Source organism: Heteronotia binoei, chromosome 20, assembly GCF_032191835.1.
Source record: "Heteronotia binoei isolate CCM8104 ecotype False Entrance Well chromosome 20, APGP_CSIRO_Hbin_v1, whole genome shotgun sequence".
NCBI lineage: Eukaryota > Metazoa > Chordata > Lepidosauria > Squamata > Gekkonidae > Heteronotia > Heteronotia binoei.
The window spans coordinates 31,637,453-31,658,763 of record NC_083242.1 but is presented as its reverse complement, the minus strand read 5'-3'; the positions used below and the strand labels follow the sequence as shown (position 1 = coordinate 31,658,763).

The 21,311-nt window shown below is 51.9% G+C and overlaps 1 protein-coding gene across 1 annotated transcript in view; it reads right to left on the bottom strand.

The window, feature by feature from the left end:
* Positions 1-820: 820 nt before the first annotated feature.
* INTS1 (integrator complex subunit 1) overlaps positions 821-21,311 on the bottom strand; it is a 122,637-nt gene continuing 102,146 nt past the window's right edge. Inside the window, exons 40-47 of the mRNA XM_060260485.1 lie at positions 19,936-20,128; positions 16,975-17,102; positions 15,152-15,264; positions 14,662-14,775; positions 13,931-14,001; positions 11,526-11,617; positions 10,626-10,735; positions 821-1,445 (exon numbers count right to left, since the gene is read on the bottom strand). Of these exons, the coding sequence (XP_060116468.1) occupies positions 1,330-1,445; positions 10,626-10,735; positions 11,526-11,617; positions 13,931-14,001; positions 14,662-14,775; positions 15,152-15,264; positions 16,975-17,102; positions 19,936-20,128 (937 nt within the window). The 3' untranslated portion in view covers positions 821-1,329. The remainder of the gene's footprint in view (positions 1,446-10,625; positions 10,736-11,525; positions 11,618-13,930; positions 14,002-14,661; positions 14,776-15,151; positions 15,265-16,974; positions 17,103-19,935; positions 20,129-21,311) is intronic.

The following is a 21,311-nucleotide window of genomic DNA, read 5'->3' as shown; positions in this document are numbered from 1 at the left end:
TAAATCCAAAACCTTTTTCTCTTTGGGTGAAGGACTTCCTTTTATTGGTTCTAAGCCAACTGGTAATTAATTTCATTGAGTGCCCACAAGTTCTTGTATTGTGAGAAAGACAGAAAAGTACTTCTTTCTCTTACTTCTTCTATCTGCACTACTAGAATATTTTCAGGTGTTCCTCCATAACCATGTAAATGGGATAGATTTGCAGTTTGGTGTAGTGGTTAAGCGTGCAGACTCTTATCTGGCAGAACCGGGTTTGATTCCCCACTCCTTCACTTGCAGCTGCTGGAATGGCCTTGGGTCGGCCATAGCTCTTGCAGAGCTGTCCTTGAAAGGGCAGCTTCTCTGAGAGCTCTCTCAGCCCCACCTACCTCACAGGGTGTCTGTTGTGGGGGGAGAAGATATAGGAGATTGTAAGCTGCTCTGAATTTGATTCAGAGAGAAGGGCAGGGTATAAATCTACAATTCTTATCTGGGAGAACAGAGTTTGATTCCCCACTCCTCCACTTGCAGCTGCTGGAATGGCCTTGGGTCAGCCATAGTTCTCGTAGGAGTTGTCCTTGAAAGGTCAGCTGCTGTGAGAGTCCTCTCAGCTCCACCCACCTCACAGGGTGTCTGTTGTGAGGGGAAGGAAGGTAAAGGAGATTGTGAGCCACTCTGAGATTCAGAGCGGAGGGTGGGATGTAAATCCAATATCACAATCGTCGTCATCATCATCTAAATAAACTAAATGAAATTTAAGATTTTTAAAAAAGGATGATATATACCCCACCGGGGGCAGCCCAGACTTTACTCGCAGTGTGAAAATAAAAGGGAAACGGAATTGAGAGGTATAAAACGTAACAGTTGTTAACTTGTTTTAATTTAAAACAAAGAGGAACAAACGCTTTAAGGTTCTGTGAGCTACGGCTTTGGCTACGCTCCCGCCCACGTTTTGGAAAAGGCAGCTGGCCCAGAAGCCACGCTCCGGGGAAGTCAACAGACAACCCCAAAGAACAGGGGTCGCCCCGCGCTGGCTACCATTTCAGCTCTCCCACTTGACAACAAGTTAAAATCTTAAAAATCCTGTTTTCCAGCCTCCGAATGCGTTCGACTTCCACATACAGGACACTCAGAGGAGGACGAGAGCCAGCATCCTCCCAATCCAAGCCGACTTTTCCTTCAGTCAAGGCTGTCTCGTGGATCCGTCGCATCCGTCGCCCCGCTCTGGGAAGTGGCAAGTGTTTTCTCTTCAGCTGTCCTCTCAGCGGAATCACGGCACCGGGGAGAGGGACAGACGAGCCTCAACGCTTTCCTCTCTCCGGGTTTGGGGTCCTCCGATCCGACTCCTGTTCACATCATGGCTTCCATATGCAGAATCTTCAAGGCCTCCGAAATCTGGGAGCTGGTGTCGATCTGCCCGTACATCCCAACGAGGAAGGCCCGGTGCAGCAGGATAGCCGCGTGCTCTGGGAGGAGGAGGGAAACCGCTCGTTAGGAAGACCCATCTGAAGCAGAACACCTCGCCCTGCCTCACAGCTCAGCATCCAGATAGGCTGCTTCTGAACAGGGAGTTTCTATTTAAGTTTTCCCGGCTAACACTCTGACCGATTCCCCACCAGCCTTATGCTGCTCTCACGCTCCTCTTCTCCACGGGGCTTTTTATTATTATTATTATTATTATTACTGCTACTAATATATCACAGCGGATAAACAAAATATGGGAATACTTTATATACTCCAAATTGGCTTTTTTTTTAACATCAGCTCTCCTGATAAATATGAAAAAAGGTTGTTAAAACCTGGTTTCTGGTTACTGAATATCTGTTACACAATGGGATTATACCTAATAATCCCCTGTATGCAAAGATGTTATACTTCTAGTAATTGAAACCATGTAAAATTTAGATATAGATAGATAACAATTTATTAGGAAACTCTTAACCTACTATGCTAAAAATATGGCTTTGAATTTTGTTTTGTATTATATTTTATAATTTGTTATTGTGGCGGAACCGGCCCGATTCTGCCTTCAGGCCCGGTCCCGTCAGCTCCCTATTGAGTCGCCAACTCCTGGAGGGAGCTATGTCTCCTCCTGCCCCTTGGGCGCGCTGCCACCACCTGCTCAGTCCCGGGGTTCAGATTGAGAGGAACAGGACTCCCAATCCCCCTCTCCAGCTGTGAGGCTAGGCCTCCAGGTCCTCTGCCACCCTGCACTTGGGTTTCACAGAGACCTCAGCGCTTCTTTGGGGCACCCCTGGAGGATTGGCACCTTATCCAACTGCATGCCTTCCTCCTTCCCCGGGGCCCCCTTCTCAAAAACAGCGTGGCCTAAAGCGGTTTGGGGATCTATGTGGTACAGAGATTGCCAGTATTTAAAACAGAAAAAACATTTATTTAAAAGAGAAAAATATAGGAAAAGAAAAACACCAAAACAAAAGCAGTTGCATCTACAAAATTAGCACAGCACAGCCCAGCACAGCAAAGCCCAGCACAGCAAACAGCATAACAAAATAAAGTTGATTATAAACGCATCCGGCTGGCCCTGATCTAAACTTGCCCTGTCTTGTGAAGTACTTACTTAGTCTGCCTGCCTGGAGGCCTCATTTTCCTGAGCAGGCCTCCCCCACAGGCAGGAGCCTCCATTGCTCACCACATGCTCGCTCAAGCGCTGGCTTCCAACTGAGAAACTCTTCCTGCCTAGCACATGGCAAGAACAACAGCACTTCCTGCTTCTCTAGGAGACTTTCCCCCTAGCGTTGTTGGTTTGGCTCTGGAAGGGAGGGGGGGAGTGAGGGGAAGGCTACAAAGCCGGCTGAATGGATTTACTGATCCCTGCCTTTTTGGATGAAGCACCAACACTCTCAGATGGCGTTTCTCCACACGTCCCCCTCCTTAAATTCTGAGCCGGAGGGGTTGCCTCCTACAGAGGTGACCCCGTAGCAGAATCCAAACAAACAAGGAGAAACCCATTAACCAAAATATTACACAAACATTACACAAACATTCAGGTATTTCTCCAATAATACACAAAGTCCAGCACCCTAGGTGCTCATGTCCTTTCTGGACAAAACGTCGCATTGCTGCATGCAGCAGGAATGTCCAGTCTTTAAGATGTACTCCTCCGTCTCCCAGGACCACCTCTGGAGTTTGGTGCTCTCCCTCCGTTGCGGCTGTTGCTGGGGTGAGTGGCCCATCAAAGGAGCAAATTCCTGGCCCCACATATGGGGTTGGAAACTGCCCAGTTCCCACACAGTTGCTTCTTTATCCCTCATTGGTGGAATGTTCCCTCTGTCCACTCTGTCCTCCCAGAAAACTACCTCTGGTGCTCCAAACAATTGCTGTCCCAGCTTCTTTTTGTCTCCTTCCTTCCTACCTATATGCACCACCATGGACCTCGCAGAGACTGGCTGTGGTATATTCACCTGCACCACTTGAACTGCCTTTCCCATTTTCTCCATAGCTACCACATAAGTAGCATCGCCCAGGTCATCCACAATCACATGGGGTCCCTCCCATTCCACTTTCCATTCACCAGTATGAAGGGGCAGGAAATCCATCACCCTATCCCCTGTCTCAGCTTCTGAGAACTCCACTTCCTGGTCCCTTGCCAACTCACACAGTGGATCCAGCCTAGGGTCACTTTGAACCTCAGACAGGAACATTTCTGGCTCCCCCAAACTTCCTATCATCTGTTCCTTCAAGCCACCCCTAGTCCCACTGTTTCCAGAACACTCAGCCAAAGTTTGATCTGGGTTCTCCGCCACCTCAGTTGGTTTTTCAGCGTCAGCCAACTGAGCTCCTTCCTGCCTGGAAGGCCCCACAGCATGCTGCTGCCCTTGTGGAAATTGGCACCCCTCTTCCCATTGGGCACACCCTCCTGCAGGGCTTGAGACAGGCTGGTCCTCCCCCTCCCTGGTTAGTGGTGAGGTGGCTTCCCTAAAGTTGCCTTCCTCCCCCCACCTTCCCCTGAGGGTTTGGCTTGGGTTCTCAGTCCCCTCGGTTGGTTTTTCAGCACTACCCAGCTGACCCCCTTCCTGCCTGGAAGGTCCCACAGCTTCCCAGGATTCCTGTCTGCCCTGCTTCAAGACGACCTGTTTTGAGAGCATCTCGGACGATCCCACTTCCTGATCCACAGCTACTTGGTGAACCGGTTCCAACCTAAGGCCGCTCCGGACCCCCTTCTGGAACCGCTCCCGTCCCCCCAAGCCTTCAGCTATGTGCTCCTCTGAGCCCACATTAGCCTTGCTGCTCTCAGACCCTCCTGTGAAATCTCCACTCTCCACCTCGGTCCCTTCAGCTTGCACATCCTTTACGCTAGACAGGTTCCCTTCCTCGCTAGGAACATCCACAGCCTCTTGCTGCACTTGGGGAAAGCTACACCCCTCTTCCCCTTGGGAACACCCTACTCCAGGGCTTGAGATAGGCTGGCCCTCCCCCTCCTGGGTGACTGCCCTCTCTTCGTCCTCAGTAACCTGGGTTATTTCCCCCTCCCTGGTTGGTGGTGAGGTGGCTTCCTTAAAGTTGCCTTCCTCTTCCCACTTCCTCCTGAGGGTTTGGCTGTGGGTTACAGCATTGATAGAGTACTGGCCCACCAACAAATCCCGACCCAATAGCACTGGAACTGTCTGTTCCTTCATTACCCCACATTCAGAATAGGATTTACCTTCTTGTGGAGCCAAACCCCTGAACTGCCTTCGGGAGTGGTCTGGCCCCAGTTTAAACCTTTTAAACACAGTGGCTTTATAGGCCGCAAAAGTTATCCCCCCATCTTCCATAGGCATGCTGTAATAGATGGCTGATAGCTCTCCAGTCAGGTTGCTACAAAGGTAAGACATATAGTCCTCCTCTGCAATCCCCCACTGTTTGGCTGCCCTCTCAAAGTTGGAGAGGTATGTGGAGGGGTCTTCTCCCTCCTTGTACACTGCAAAGTCCTTGGGGGTGACTTGGATCTCTTTGCTTAGTTCAGCTTCCAGCCGTAGCACCTCAAGCTCATGGCGACGTTGCTCTTCCCGCTCCCGTCTGTGGATCTCTGCTTCTTCCTGTCTGCGGATCGCATCCCTCTCTGCTTGTCGTTCCTCTCTCTCTCTTTCCTCCCGTCTGCGCTCTTGGTACGCCTTGGTACGTATTCTTGCCAGTTCCAACCGTAGCCGCAAGAGTTCTTCTGACTGGGTGGGGAACACTTTTGCAAGTGCCCCTGCATGCTGATGATACTCCAACAGGAGGTCTTGCATATCTACTACAGTCATGTTGTCACACTCCAGCTTGTGCTTTGCACACTCTTCCTGGAGCTGTGGCTTTGTCATCTCCAGGATTTCCAGCCTCTTAGCACGCTCCATCCTAACTAACTAAACTTTCCCTACTCCAGTTGACCCGAAAATAAAACAAAACCGCTGTTGCTTCCTCTGGGTGCTTGCACGCATCAAAAACCAAAAATGCCTGGCCAATCAAGTTCTCTGTTTGTTCTTATCCCACCGCTGCCGCCAAGTGTGGCGGAACCGGCCCGATTCTGCCCTCTATGGAGTCGCCAACTCCTGGAGGGAGCTATTCCTCCTCCTGCCCCTTGGGCTCGCTGCCACCACCTGCTCAGTCTTGGGGTTCAGATTGAGAGGAACAGGACTCCCAATCCCCCTCTCCAGCTGTGAGGCTAAGCCTCAAGGTCCTCTGCCACCCTGGACTTGGGTTTCACAGAGACCTCAGCACTCCTTTGGGGCACCCCTGGAGGATTGGCACCTTATCCAACTGCATGCCTTCCTCCTTCCCCGGGGCCCCCTTCCTAAAAACAGCGTGGCCTAAAGCGGTTTGGGGATCTATGTGGTACAGAGATTGCCAGTATTTAAAACAGAAAAAACATTTATTTAAAAGAGAAAAATATAGGAAAAGAAAAACACCAAAACAAAAGCAGTTGCATCTACAAAATTAGCACAGCACAGCCCAGCACAGCAAAGCCCAGCACAGCAAACAGCATAACAAAATAAAGTTGATTATAAACGCATCCGGCTGGCCCTGATCTAAACTTGCCCTGTCTTGTGAAGTACTTACTTAGTCTGCCTGCCTGGAGGCCTCATTTTCCTGAGCAGGCCTCCCCCACAGGCAGGAGCCTCCATTGCTCACCACATGCTCGCTCGAGCGCTGGCTTCCAACTGAGAAACTCTTCCTGCCTAGCACATGGCAAGAACAACAGCACTTCCTGCTTCTCTAGGAGACTTTCCCCCTAGCGTTGTTGGTTTGGCTCTGGAAGGGAGGGGGGGAGTGAGGGGAAGGCTACAAAGCCGGCTGAATGGATTTACTGATCCCTGCCTTTTTGGATGAAGCACCAACACTCTCAGATGGCGTTTCTCCACAGTTATGTTATAAAATTTAATAAAATTTGAATGGGAAAAAATTACTTCTGCTATTAGTATATCTTGAGGACTTTCCCAGGAATTATTGCCTGGCCTCCCGGGGCAGTTTTGGATTTTCTGGCAAGGTCGTAGCCTGGGCTGGCCCCAATCTGTGGGGTTTTTGATCCACGTAGAGAGTCAGTTTGGTGTAGTGGTGAAGTGTGCGGACTCTTATCTGGGAGAACCGGGTTTGATTCTCCACTCCTCCATTTGCAGCTGCTGGAATGGCCTTGGGTCAGCCATAGCTCTGGCAGAAGTTGTCCTTGAAAGGGCAGCTGCTGTGAGAGCCCTCTCCAGCCCCATCCACCTCACAGGGTGTCTGTTGTGGGGGAGGAAGGGAAAGGAGATTGTAGGCTGCTCTGAGCCTCTGACCTTGAAAGGGCAGCTGCTGTGAGAGTCCTCTCCAGCCCCACCCACCTCACAGGGTGTCTGTTGTGGGGGAGGAAGGTAAAGGAGATTGTGAGCTGCTCTAAGACTCTGTCCTTGAAAGGGCAGCTGCTGTGAGAGCCCTCTCAGCCCCACCCACCTCACAGGGTGTCTGTTGTGGGGAAGGAAGGTAAAGGAGATTGTAGGCCGCTCTGAGACTCTTTCCTTGAAAGGACAGCTGCTGTGAGAGCCCTCTCCAGCTCCACCCACCTCTCAGGGTGTCTGTTGTGGGGGAGGAAGGTAAAGGAGATTGTAGGCCGCTCTGAGACTCTGTCCTTGAAAGGGCAGCTGCTGTGAGAGCCCTCTCCAGCCCCATCCACCTCACAGGGTGTCTGTTGTGGGGGAGGAAGGGAAAGGAGATTGTAGGCTGCTCTGAGCCTCTGACCTTGAAAGGGCAGCTGCTGTGAGAGTCCTCTCCAGCCCCACCCACCTCACAGGGTGTCTGTTGTGGGGGAGGAAGGTAAAGGAGATTGTGAGCTGCTCTAAGACTCTGTCCTTGAAAGGGCAGCTGCTGTGAGAGCCCTCTCAGCCCCACCCACCTCACAGGGTGTCTGTTGTGGGGAAGGAAGGTAAAGGAGATTGTAGGCCGCTCTGAGACTCTTTCCTTGAAAGGACAGCTGCTGTGAGAGCCCTCTCCAGACCCACCCACCTCACAGGGTGTCTGTTGTGGGGAAGGAAGGTAAAGGAGATTGTAGGCCGCTCTGAGACTCTTTCCTTGAAAGGACAGCTGCTGTGAGAGCCCTCTCCAGCCCCACCCACCTCACAGGGTGTCTGTTGTGGGGGAGGAAGGGAAAGGAGATTGTAGGCAGCTCTGAGACTCTGTCCTTGAAACGGCAGCTGCTGTGAGAGCCCTCTCCAGCCCCACCCACCTCACAGGGTGTCTGTTGTGGGGGAGGAAGGGAAAGGAGATTGTAGGCAGCTCTGAGACTCTGTCCTTGAAACGGCAGCTGCTGTGAGAGCCCTCTCCAGCCCCACCCACCTCTCAGGGTGTCTGTTGTGGGGGAGGAAGGGAAAGGAGATTGTGAGCCGCTCTGAGACTCTTCGGAGTGGAGGGAGGGATATAAATCCAATAGCTTCGTCTACCTCTCAGGGTGTCTGTTGTGGGGGAGGAAGGTAAAGGAGATTGTGAGCCGCTCTGAGACTCTTCGGAGTGGAGGGCGGGATATAAATCCAATTTCTTCTTCTTCCCCTTGTTCTGCTAAAAGGTTTATTTTATTTTTGAAAAGATCTATCGGAAAAGGCAGAGAACGACTTGCGACACGCTCGGCAAGGGGCGACGAATAACTGTTGCTCTTGATTCCCACCCTTCCCTTCTTAGCAGGCCTGTCAAGTTTCTCTTCCTTACTCACCTGTGGTGAGTCAAAACAGCTTCCCAGGCGAGCAGGGAAGGAAATTTTGAAAACTGGATGTGAACAGGATATTTTTCTCTTCCCACTTGGTGTATGCTACAGCAGGGGTGGCCAACGGTAGCTCTCCAGATGCTTTTTTTGCCTACAACTCCCATCAGCTCCAGCCAGCATGGCCAATGGCTGGGGCTGATGGGAGTTGTAGGCAAAAAAACATCCGGAGAGCTACCGTTGGCCACCCCTGTGCTACAGAATACTTTGGCGATTCACGGGCAAGGAGGCTTGTAACATTTTGGTGTGGGCTAGTGAACCTGGATGCGTTTTCTTTTTGTAAGACAAGCTTCTGCATCTCCTTTTTAAATTATCTAAATCATGGGGTTTGGGAGGCCATTTCAAGGGGGCAGAACTGCTTTGAGCACTGCAAAGATGGGAGCAAAAATGTTCTCAGCATATAAAGAGAATTTCACACTCTCTTCACTGCTAAAGACGGGTCCGGGAGCAAGAAACCGTTAATCAGGGACAGCAATTGATGCATTTGTGAGACTCTGGAATTCTCACATGCCCAGAACCCCTCCATAGCAGCCAGCCTCAGGTATAGGAAAACTTCACCCTCTGCCATGGCAACTGGGGGTGGAATGTGCCATAAAACTGTAGCTGACTTCCGGCGACCCCGTCTGGTTTTCAAGGCGAGAGCTAGACTTATTTTGGGGGCTGAGAGAGCTGTGACTGTCCCAAAGTCGCCCAGCTGGCTTCATGCGGAGGAGTGCAGAATCGAACCCAGTTCTCCAAAATGGAGTCTGTTGTTCTTAATCACTATACAGGAGGTGGTGGCAGCTGCAAGCATAGACAGCTTCAAGAGCGGATTGGATAAACATCTGGAGCAGAGGTCCATCAGTGGCTATTAGCCACAGTGTACTGTTGGAACTCTCTGCTTGGGCAGTGATGCTCTGTATTCTTGGTGCTTGGCGGGGGGGGGGGGCAACAGTGGGAGGGCTTCTAGTGTCCTGGCCCCACTGATGGACCTCCTGATGGCACCTGTTTTTTTTTTGGCCACTGTGTGACACAGAGTGTTGGACTGGATGGGCCATTGGCCTGATCCAACATGGCTTCTCTTAAGTTCTTATGTGACACAGAGTGTTGGGCTGCATGGGTCATTGGCCTGATCCAACATGGCTTCTCCTATGTTCTTATGTGACACAGAGTGTTGGACTGGAGGGGCCATTGGCCTGATCCAACATGGCTTTTCTTATGTTCTTCTGTGACACCGAGTGTTGGACTGGAGGGGCCATTGGCCTGATCCAACATGGCTTCTCCTATGTTCTTATGTGACACAAAGTGTTGGACTGGATGGGCCACTGGCCTGATCCAACATGGCTTCTCTTATGTTCTTATGTGACACAGAGTGTTGGACTGGAGGGGCCATTGGCCTGATCCAACAGGGCTTCTCTTATGTTCTTATGTGACACAGAGTGTTGGACTGGATGGGCCACTGGCCTCATCCAACAGGGCTTCTCTTATGTGACTCAGAGTGTTGGACTGGATGGGCCATTGGCCTGATCCAACATGGCTTCTCTTATGTTCTTATGTGACACAAAGTGTTGGACTGGATGGGCCATTGGCCTGATCCAACATGGCTTCTCTTATGTTCTTATGTGACACAGAGTGTTGGACTGGAGGGGCCATTGGCCTGATCCAACAGGGCTTCTCTTATGTTCTTATGTGACACAAAGTGTTGGACTAGATGGGCCATTGGCCTGATCCAACATGGCTTCTCTTATGTTCTTATTGGATTTATATATCCCGCCCTCCACTCCGAAGAGTCTCAGAGCGGCTCACAATCTCCTTTACCTTCCTCCCCCACAACAGACACCCTGTGAGGTGGGTGGGGCTGGAGAGGGCTCTCACAGCAGTTGCCCTTTCAAGGACAACCTCTGCCAGAGCTATGGCTGACCCAAGGCCATTCCAGCAGGTGCAAGTGGAGGAGTGGGGAATCAAACCCGGTTCTCCCAGATAAGAGTCCACGCACTTAACCACTACACCAAACTGGCTCTCATGTGACACAGAGTGTTGGACTGGAGAGGCCATTGGCCTGATCCAACAGGGCTTCTCTTATGCTCTTCTGTATACCACACTAGCTCTTGGTCACTGCAACTAACTTATCCTAATACTACTTAGTGCTCAGATAGCAATTGTGGGGTATTTAACATTCATTATCTGCATAACTCTTTGACAACAACCCTGTAAGATCAAGACAAGCAGTTCCAAGCATCTTGAGTGCCAGTTTGGCGGTCAGAGGGTTGGACTAGGATTCTGGAAGACACAGATTCGAATCCCTTACTGGGCCACAGAATCCTGCTAGATGGCCCTGGGCCAGTCACACGCTTCCCCTAACCTACCTCGCAGGGTTGTCGTGGGGATACCATGGAGGAGAGAACGACAAGAGCTGCTTTGGAGAGAAAAGCAGGGCCTAATGAAGCGGATCTGTCTCGCTCACCTTGGCAAAGGAGGGTGTATTCGGGCAGGTTCCTCAGGGCCGTCTGAACGACCTCAAAGTCGCGGCTGCCGAGGCAGTACATGAAGGTGGGAAGGAAGTCAGCGGCCATGCTGGAAACCCAAAAGAGACAAATACTTTAGAAAGGGATATCAAACAAGTGGCCGAATCAGCCCCCCGAGGACTCCTATTAGGCCCTCAAGCAACTGGTGTCATCTGCTTCCTTCTCCCCTCTTGTTTTCTTCTGCATCTCAGCTTGTTTTGCAAGGCTCGCTCAATCACACAGGAGCTACAGAGCAAAACCTCAATTTTCTCCACTGGCTGAGGTTCCTCCCTTGGGGAGGAAGGGGGGGTAGGCAGAGCTTGCTTTGCCTGGCTCTCTCAACCGCACAGCAGAGCTACTGAGCCAAGCCTCTCTTCCTTCTATTGGCTGAGGCTCCTCCCCCTCCTGGTCCCCTGGGGAAGGAAGGAAAGAGCCAGAACTTCCTTTGCCTGGTTCCCTGGATCCCATAGGAGAGATGCAAAAAAAGCACCTTTAAGTGCTAACGTTTTAAGCATTTTAATGTTTAAAGCATTTAAAAAAAACATATATATATATATATATGGACATATGAAGCTGCCTTCTTCTGAATCAGACCTTCGGTCCATCAAAGTCAGTATTGTCTACTCAGACTGGCAGCAGCTCTCCAGGGTCTCAGGCTGAGGTTTTTCACTCCTATTTGCCTGGACACTTTTTTTGGAGATGCCAGGGATTGAACCTGGGACCTTCTGCTTACCATGCAGATGCTCTACCACTGAGCCACCGTCCCTCCCCATTAATTCTGCTTGTCTATGTCTCAAAGGGAGCTTTATCCCACCTGTCCTCATCCCCTTCCCGCCTGCTGCTCCGCCTTCGCCTCTTACCTGGGGTTGTTTTGGATGGAGCGGAGGGCGAGGCAAAAGGCCAGTTTCCGGCAAGTCTCCTCGGGAGAGCTCATCAGCCTTTGCAGGTGAGTCTGGGTGGGTGGGAGAAACGGAGGTGCTTAGAATGTTCCCTCTGAGCTGCAGAGTCTTGTAAGCAAAAATGCTGTTTTGTGAGCCACTGGCATTCAAGTGGTGAATAAATAAATTAGTTTTGCTCTGAGGCCGCATAAATTAGTTTTGCTCTGAGGCCGTCCTTCCTGAGCTAAGATGAAAATCTGTCAGCCGGAGGCTAAAATCTGTGAGCTAGCTCACGCTAACTCATCTTAGAGGGAACACTGTTAGAGAGTTACCCTCCCAGAACACCCAAACGTGACACAACTCCGAGCAATGTAGTGGGTGGAGAATCAGACTAGGATCCGGGAGACCCAGGTTCAAATCCCGACCCTGCCATGGAAGCTCTTTGGGTAACCTTTGGCCACTCGGTCTTTCCTAGCCTAACCTACCTCACATGACCCCAGGAGGGCCCATAGGGTTCCACAAGGCTCAATAAATGTTGCCAGTTACAGTTCCTAAGTGTGAGCGGACTCTGGTGTTCCCTGCGCCCCGTGGGCATCTAGACCCTCCCAGAGTCCCGCTTTCCCAAATGTTATTAAAACCCTTTGCTGCCAATTACACACGTCCCTCTCTGCTAGACACTGATCTCAGGCCCTACCTCGTAGAGTTGTTGTGATGATAAATTGGAGGAGGGGGGAACATTGTAAGCCACTGGGGGGGGGGAGGGAAGGCATGGCATAAAGGAAGTAAATAAAATAAGCTTTCTCTGAAGGTGGGCTTCCTCGGGAGGTGGTGGGCTTGGAGGTTTTCCAACAGAGGCTAGGTGGCCATCCGATAGCAATGTGGATCCTGTGAACTTGAGCAGATCATGAGAAGGAGGGCAGGAAGGGCTGCAGCAGGGCTTTGTTCTCGTGGCCCCTTCTGACACATCCGGGGAGATGCTGTTCACCATTCTGGGGTCAGGATGCAATTCCCCTCCAGGCCAGTTTGGCCAGGGATCCTGGAGGTTTCTGCCATCTTCTGGGGCTGGAGCAGGGGTCACCAGGGGCGTGTGAAGGAGGTATTTGTGAGCAGTCTGCTAAAGTTCCCATCCCACAAAACATTACGAGGCTGTCTCTCAGCCCACCAGTATCACTAACTCAACACAACAGAAGAATCCAGGGAATGGGATCCAGGGAACTGGGCAAAGGAAGCTCTGGCTCTTTCCTTTCTTCCTCAGGGGACTGGGGGGGGGGGAGCCTAAGCCAATAGAAGGAAGAGAGGCTTGGCTCAGTCGCTCTGCTGTGCGGTTGAGAGAGTCTGGCAAAGCAAGCTATTCCTCCCCAAGGGAGGAGCCTCAGCCACTGGAGAAAACAGAGGTTTTGCTTGTAGCTCCTGTGCAACTGAGCAAGCCTGGTACAGCAAGCTGTGGTGCAGAAGGAAGGAAGAGAGAGAGAGAGAGGGAGAAGGAAGCAGATGACAGCCAGTTGCTTGAGGGCCTGATTTGGCCCCTCGGTTGCATGTTTGACAGTCAGCCAACTCCTACCTCCCACCTAAGAAGCTCCCCTAATTCTCTTCCAAGAGCCCCGTGGCGCAGAGTGGTAATGCTGCAGTACTGCATTCCAAGCTCTGCTCACGACCTGAGTTTGATCCTAGCGGAAGCTGGGTTCAGGTAGCCAGCTCAAGGTTGACTCAGCCTTCCATCCTTCCGAGGTCGGTCACTTGAGTACCCAGCTTGCTGTCGGGGGGGGGGGGGGGGAGTGTGTAGATGACTGGGGAAGGCAATGGCAAACCACCCCGTAAAAAGCCTGCCAAGAAAACATCCTGATGTGACGTCACCCCATGAATCAGTGCTTGCACAGGGGACTTTAATACCGAGCCCCACGGCACAGAGTGGTAAGCTCCAGTACTGCAGTGGAAGCTCTGCTCACGACCTGAGTTCGATCCCGGCAGAAGCTGGGTTCAGGTCATAGGCTCCAGGTTGACTCAGCCTTCCATCCTTCCGAGGTCAGTCAAATGAGTCCCCAGCTTGCTGGGGGGAAAGCGTAGGTGACTGGGGAAGGCAATGGCAAACCACCCCGTAAAAAGTCTGCCGTGAAAACGTCGTGATGCGACGTCACCCCAGAGTCGGAAATGACTGCTGCTTGCACAGGGGACTACCTTGACCTTTTTAAAATTCACTTCCACGAAAACCTTTGTTCGCCACAGACCATCTGTTGCTCTGGTTAAAGGGGTTAACCGTGGTATACTCCCCCCCCCCCGCTGCCCCAAAAGACCATGAAAATGCCCCAGCCGGGGAGATCCAAAGGAAGGAACGCAAATCAGATTCCAACGTGAAAAAAGCCCTGCACAAGGAATGGTGACGGACGTACAGAAAAGAAGGAGAGGATTTCGGGCCTCCGCCGGGACATCTCGTCGATATCGGTCAGCACCTCCAGGATATCTGAGACGTGGGAGAAAAAAAAGAACAAGGCCGGAGAGAGCTGTCAATTTTGCCTTGACAAAACTGGAGAAGTTGATGGATCTAACTCGAAATTTCGGCCCGTTCCGACCTCGACGAAACCGAACGGGTTCGCTGTGAGACTAGAGGAAGTCCTGATATTGGTGCTTGTAGGTGATTGGCAGGGTAAGTGGTGGCTGGGGGGAGGGTCCTCCAAAATGCCCTCTCTCATGCAAGAATTGGGGTGTATGCGTCTCAAGGAATAACAATTCAGTGCCTCTATGCTACGAGTTTAGTGTAGTGGTGAAGTGTGCGGATTCTTATCTGGGAGAACCGGGTTTGATTCCCCACTCCTCCACTGGCACCTGCTGGAATGGCCTTGGGTCAGCCAGAGCTATCGCAGGAACTGTCCTTGAAACGGCAACATCTGTCAGAGCTCTCTCAGCCCCATCCACCTCGCAGGGTGTCTCTTGTGGGGGGAGGGGGAGAGGTAAAGGAGATTGTGAGCTGCTCTGAGACTCTGATTCAGAGAGAAGGGTGGGGGTATACATCCGCAGTCGTCGTCGTCTTCCACTAGAGCCGTGCAAACATCAACATTTGGAATATTTATCATTCCCCTCAACCGCCATGTCTAGAACATTCCCGGCGGCCCACTGCCCGTACCTTCCACGGTCTGCCCTCTGGAGAGCCTCTTCATGTAGGGGGCCATTTCTGCCGGGGTGAGGAGGGTGAACAGTGAGATGCTGACCAGGGGCAGAGATCCTGCTGCGGCTTCATCTAGACAATGAGAGAAAAGTGGGGGTTTTTTGGTGGGAGTCTCACAACTGTACTCTAGCGCCACCTCTGCGGGTGGCCGAAAGGTGGGACTGCAGCCACCGACTCCGCAGCTGTCATCTGACCCCAGGAGGGCCAATAGCAGGGTCCCCCCCCCTGCTTTGATAAATGTTTCCAGTTGCGGTTCCTAAGCGTGAGCAGACGGCACTCTCTGTGCCCCTCTGGGCATCCAGACCCTCCCGGATTCCCACATTCCCAATTGCTATTAAAACCATTCGCTGCCTGATACGCAGATCTTTCTCCCTAGAGAGTGATCTCGGGCCCTTCTGCGCGGGGCCAACTCCTAAAACTAAACTCAGCCGGAAACCATGAGACTCACCGTCTTTTTCACTGTCGGCACCCCGGTCGGCAGTGCCGTTCGTGGTGGGCAGGCTCAGACCTGCCAAGAGGGACTTCAGCATTGCGAGGTCACTGTTATCCGATGAGAGGTCGCTGTGGAGAAAGGGCGTGATAGTGCATTGGAAGTTAAAAGTTGCTTTCTTTTCACCTCTCCCTCCCTCTAGCTATCTTCCTTCCTTCCACCATCTGATTTTCGCATCTTGCAGTTCTCTAACATCTAAAGTTTATTCTCTGTGACTCTAAAGCAAGGGTGGTCAAACTGTGCCTGGGGAGCCACGTGTGGCTCTTTCGCACATATTGTGTGGCTCTTGAAGCCCCCAAACGCCCGTTGGCTAGCTTAGAAAAGGCCTTTCTCTCTTTAATCGCTTCTCCAAGCCAAGCCAACTGGCAGCAAGCAGAATGCATTTAAAATTAAAGGATAACAGCCTCATTTCCCCCCCTCCCCATTTAACACTGGCCAACCATGCGGGATTGTTGTTTAAAAGGCGGGCAAGGCAGCTGGCTCCCTTCCTGGAGTGTGACGACCTAGCAACAGTGATCCATGCAACGGTCACCTCGAGGTTGGACTACTGCAATGCCCTCTACATGGGGCTGCCCCTGTGCCGAACCCGGAAATTGCAGTTGGTGCAGAACGCCGCCGCCCGGTTGGTATTGGGGCTCCCAAGATGGGAGCACATTCAGCCGGGACTTCGGGCTCTGCACTGGCTGCCAATACTTTATCGAGTTCGGTACAAGGTGCTGGTCATTACCTTTAAAGCCCTATATGGCCTAGGACCTGCCTACCTGAGGGACCGTCTCTCCCCACATGTTCCCCAGAGAGTACTGAGATCGGGATCTCAAAATCTCCTTGTTGTCCCCGGGCCAAAGGAAGCCTGTTTGAAATCTATGAGGGATAGGGCCTTTTCCGTAATGGCCCCTTCCTGGTGGAACCAGCTGCCGGAAGAGGTAAGGGCCCTGCGGGATCTTGCTCAATTCCGCAGGGCCTGTAAGACAGCCCGCTTCCGGCTGGCTTACAACTAGCCGGCACTGAAATTTGAAATCGAGTGTAGTTTTATAAGATTGCTGTATGTTTTAATGTTTTAATTATGTAAATCGTATGAATGGTCTAAATTTTAATCATGTAAACTGTACGAATGTTTAAACTTTTATATTTCTTTGTTAGATTTTATATGCTGTAAGCCGCCCTGAGCCACCTGGTGGGAAGGGCGGGATACAAATTACAAATAAATAAATAAATAAAATAAATAAAAGGGCAGGGGAAAAAATCACATAAAGGATAACAGCCTCATTTCCCCCCCTCCCCATTTAACACTGGCCAACCATGCAGGATCGTTGTTTGGCCACCCCTGCTCGAAAGCAAGTTTGGGCACCCCTGTCCTTGACTTTCTCTCCCAGCCTAGTTTACGGGGACGTCGAAAGCACCGGCCGGCTTCCGTGTAGCTGAAATTCGGCCCTACGTTTCTCCCAAGGCCGCTGACAGGAGAGAAGAACCTCCCAAAGCCAGAGACCCCTGCATACAGCGCCACAAGTGCATAACAGGATTCCAACGGTACCATTTGTGGAACAGAGAATGGGTCCTGGGTGGGGGAAGGCCAGAAAGGGACTCCCCCCCCCCTGCCGAATCCAGAACATTTACAGACCACTGAATTTGCTACTCGCTTGGAGAATTCCAGGAGTTCGGCAGGCTCCTGACGTCCTTTGGCACCCTCTGCCCCCCCCCCCACCGGCCCCATTTTCCAAACCACACCCCCTAAAGCGGAGTTGGGGTGCCAACAAAGAGAGAAGCCCGGTAAGGGTACATACTGGAGGGGATCCGAATGCTTCTGCAGGAACAAAATGGCCGCCTGGGCGTTGGAGGCGACGTACTTGTGGATGAACTGCACGAACTTGGAAATGAAGGCTGCCAGGTGGCGAGAAGATTTCCGGTAGCTCTGAAACGGCACCAAGGGGGGTGGGTGGATTTCAGAAGCTCCCCGGTCTCCCCCCCCCCCGCCCCCGTAACCCGTCAAACAGACATGGAAATCAAACTGGCTCACTTCAAGCTAAGTTCTCCCAAACTGCAGGCACGAAGCTGAGGAGTTGTGGATTGATCCCATACCCTCCACCCCTCCGAGCCGCTGGTCTTCTAATGCTGCCAGACCTCATGAATCGCTGCTCTCATGCAAGCTTCGATGTAATAGCAACAGAAACAAATCGCATCAAGCTGCAATGCAGACGATATTTTCTTATCAAAATAATACAGTATCACAACATGCTGCCAAAATTCATGCGGGAGTAACGATTTACAATAGCTAAACTGCCAGGACTCTGTCTCAGTGTCTCTTTAAATTCACGTTCTGCAGAGCTCTTTCACCGTAAACAGCCGTAACGTCCATCAAAATGGTTCAAAGTCCACCTGCTGTTCTAGAGCTGTGCGCTGAGAAGTTTTCTCACAGGTTAAAACGGATAAAAGGGAGTACTTCTTCACCCAAAGGGTGATTAACATGTGGAATTCACTGCCACGGGAGGTGGTGGCGGCCGCAAGCATAGCCACCTTCAAGAGGGGGTTAGATTAAAATATGGAGCAGAGGTCCATCAGTGGCTATTAGCCACAAAAATTTTTTGCCACTGTGTGACACAGAGTGTTGGACTGGATGGGCCACTGGCCTGATCTAACATGGCTTATGTTCTTATGTTAAGCCCAAACTTGGGAGAGAAAGGGAACTCGTCCTTTCCGGAACTTCAAGACAATTTCAACGTACTTCCTCTGCTCAATCTCTCATTGGGGAGGGATGGTGGCTCAGTGGTAGAGCCTCTGCTTGGTAAGCAGAAGGTCCCGGTTTCAATCCCCGGCATCTCCAACTAAAAAGGGTCCAGGCAAGTAGGCGTGAAAAACCTCCGCTTGAGACCCTGGAGAGCCGCTGCCAGTCTAGTAGACAATACTGACTTTGATGGACCAAGAGTCTGATTCAGTAGAAGGCAGCTTCATATGTTCGTTAGTAAATGATCATTCCAGATGGAGCCACGTAGTTTTCTGGTACATGTTTTCTGGTACGGATCAAAGCCTATCTTTCAAGGTTTCTGCAAACCAGCTCTAGAACAGGAGGTGGACTTTGAACCGTATTGACTGAAGTGACAATCGTTTACAGCGAAAGAGCCCTGCAGCGCCTGAACGTAAAGAGACATTTAAAGAGATACAGACACAGAGACCTGGAAGTCTGGTGATTTCTATATGAATTGTGGCACTATATTGTGATACTGTATTATTTTGATAAGAATATATTATTTGCATTGCGGTTTGGTGCAATTTGTTTCGATACCTTATGAAATCGCAAGATTTGAACCCAGGCACCCCTTGCTGCGTTCTTCCCCTCCAAAGCAACGGCACGGTCCCCCTGCTCTTTCCTTGCCTGCTATTCCATCCAGCCAGGAAGAGAAGCATTTTCCGGGGGCGGGGGGGGGGGGGAGCAGGTTGGCTTTAAGCAGGTGAGATGGGAAACGCGTATCAAGGAAATCCTGCTTCACTTTGGGGATCACATAATTCACTGTTCTTCCATTAAAAAAAACACCTTCTGCGGAGGACAAGGCAGGGGCGTGAGTTCTAATTCTGCCTCCCTGAAAACACTACATTTCCATGTGCAGGGAACTTAAACCCATTTGTTTCCTTGAACCAACCCTGGGGGGGCTGGATACACAGATACATGAGCACAAAGTCCCAGGCAGTTGCCAGATATCTGCTTCCCCTGCCTCATGTGTGCTATGGAGTATCCATCATGCTTAGGAGACGGTGGCCTACTGGGGGTGGGTGCGTCTGTGGCTCAACACATCTGCTGGGTGTGCAGGAGGTCCCGGGTTCAATCCCCAGCATCTCCAGTTAAAAGGAGCAGGCAGGAGGTGATGGGAAAGACCCCTGTGAACTCGGAGACCTTACATACGAATATACGAAGCTGCTTTCTACTGAATCAGTCAGTCTGTCTTGTCTACTCAGGCTGGCAGCAGCTCTCCAGAGTCTCAGGCAGAGGTCTTTCCCATCACCTGCTGCTTCGTCCCTTTAACTGGAGATGCTGGGGATTGAACCTGGGACCTTCTGCATGCCAAGCAGAGGCTCTGCCACTGAGCTATGGCCCCTCTCCATGGCTCTCCAGGGTCTCAGGCAGAGGTCTTTCCCATCACCTGCTGCTTCGTCCCTTTAACTGGAGATGCTGGGGATTGAACCTGGGACCTTCTGCATGCCAAGCAGAGGCTCTGCCACTGAGCTATGGCCCCTCTCCATGGCTCTCCAGGGTCTCAGGCAGAGGTCTTTCCCATCACCTGCTGCTTCGTCCCTTTAACTGGAGATGCTGGGGATTGAACCTGGGACCTTCTGCATGCCAAGCAGAGGCTCTGCCACTGAGCTATGGCCCCTCTCCATGGCTCTCCAGGGTCTCAGGCAGAGGTCTTTCCCATCACCTCCTGCTTGGTCCCTTTAACTGGAGATGCTGGGGATTGAACCTGGGACCTTCTGCATGCCAAGCAGAGGCTCTGCCACTGAGCTATGGCCCCTCTCCATGGCTCTCCAGGGTCTCAGGCAGAGGTCTTTCCCATCACCTGCTGCTTCGTCCCTTTAACTGGAGATGCTGGGGATTGAACCTGGGACCTTCTGCATGCCAAGCAGGTGCTCTTTGGCTAAGCCCCGGCCCCTCCCCTTGGAGAGCGGCTGCCAGTCTGAGTAGGCAATATTGACTGTGATGGTCCGATCCCAGAGGAGGCAGCTGCTTGCGCGTTCAAGAGGGCCCTCTTTCTCACCAGCAGCAGATGGATGAAGGAGAGCAGGCAGTCCCACAGCGCCCCCTGGTGCTCGCTCTGGAAGACCTGTGGCTGGAGGAGCTCCAGGATCCCCAAGACGTGGCTGAAGAAGGCCAGGTGGTTCTGCTGGCGGAACTCCTGGAAGTTGAGGTGAACCCGGCCATGGAGGAGGGCCGCAATCATTGGCAGGTGCCTGAGAAGACGACCCAGAGAAGAAAACAAATAAATAACGAAAGATCCACCTTAGGACGCTTCAGCAACGGGTAAATGGCTACAGCTAGGGTCCCCAGCTCTTTTGAGCCTTTTGACATTCTGACACAGCATGGTGGGCTCGGGCACAAAATGGCTGCCACAGGAGGCGGGGCCAAGCAAACAATGGTTGCTGCAGAGAGCCAGTTTGGCGTAGTGGTTAAGTGTGAAGACTCTTATCTGGCAGAACCAGGTTTGATTCCCCACTCCTCCACTTGCAGCTGCTGGAATGGCCTTGGGTCAGCCAGAGCTCTCTTATCTGGGAGAACTGGGTTTGATTCCCCCCTCCTCCACTTGCAGCTGCTGGAATGGCCTTGGGTCAGCCACAGCTCTCTTATCTGGGAGAACCGGGTTTGATTCCCCACTCCTCCACTTGCAGATGCTGGAATGGCCCTGGGTCAGCCATAGCTCTCTTATCTCGGAGAACCAGGTTGGCTTCCCCACTCCTCCACTTGCAGCTGCTGGAATGGCCTTGGGTCAGCCATAGCTCTCTTATCTCGGAGAACCAGGTTGGCTTCCCCACTCCTCCACTTGCAGCTGCTGGAATGGCCTTGGGTCAGCCAGAGCTCTCTTATCTGGGAGAACCGGGTTGGATTCCCCACTCCTCCACTTGCAGCTGCTGGAATGGCCCTGGGTCAGCCAGAGCTCTCTTATCTGGGAGAACCGGGTTGGCTTCCCCACTCCTCCACTTGCAGCTGCTGGAATGGCCTTGGGTCAGCCACAGCTCTCTTATCTGGGAGAACCGGGTTTGATTCCCCACTCCTCCACTTGCAGCTGCAGGAATGGCCTTGGGTCAACCATAGCTTTCGTAGGAGTTGTCCTTGAAAGGGCAGCTGCTGCGAGAGCTCTCTCAGCCCCACCCACCTTACAGGGTGCCTGTTGTGGGGTGGGGGGACGTCAAGGAGATGGTGACCGCTCTGAGATTCAAAGTATAGGGTGGGATATAAATCCAATTTCTTCTTCTTCTTCTTGTCACGCCGCAAAGATCCTTGTGCTGCGGTGACAGCAACTGCCAAAGCGACCTTTTACAAGACCTGCGCCTAGGATTAGTCTCGAGTAACCAAGAAACTGAAGATGAACCATGACGATGCTGTGAACCTTAGAGGCCTGACAAAACTGAGACTCTG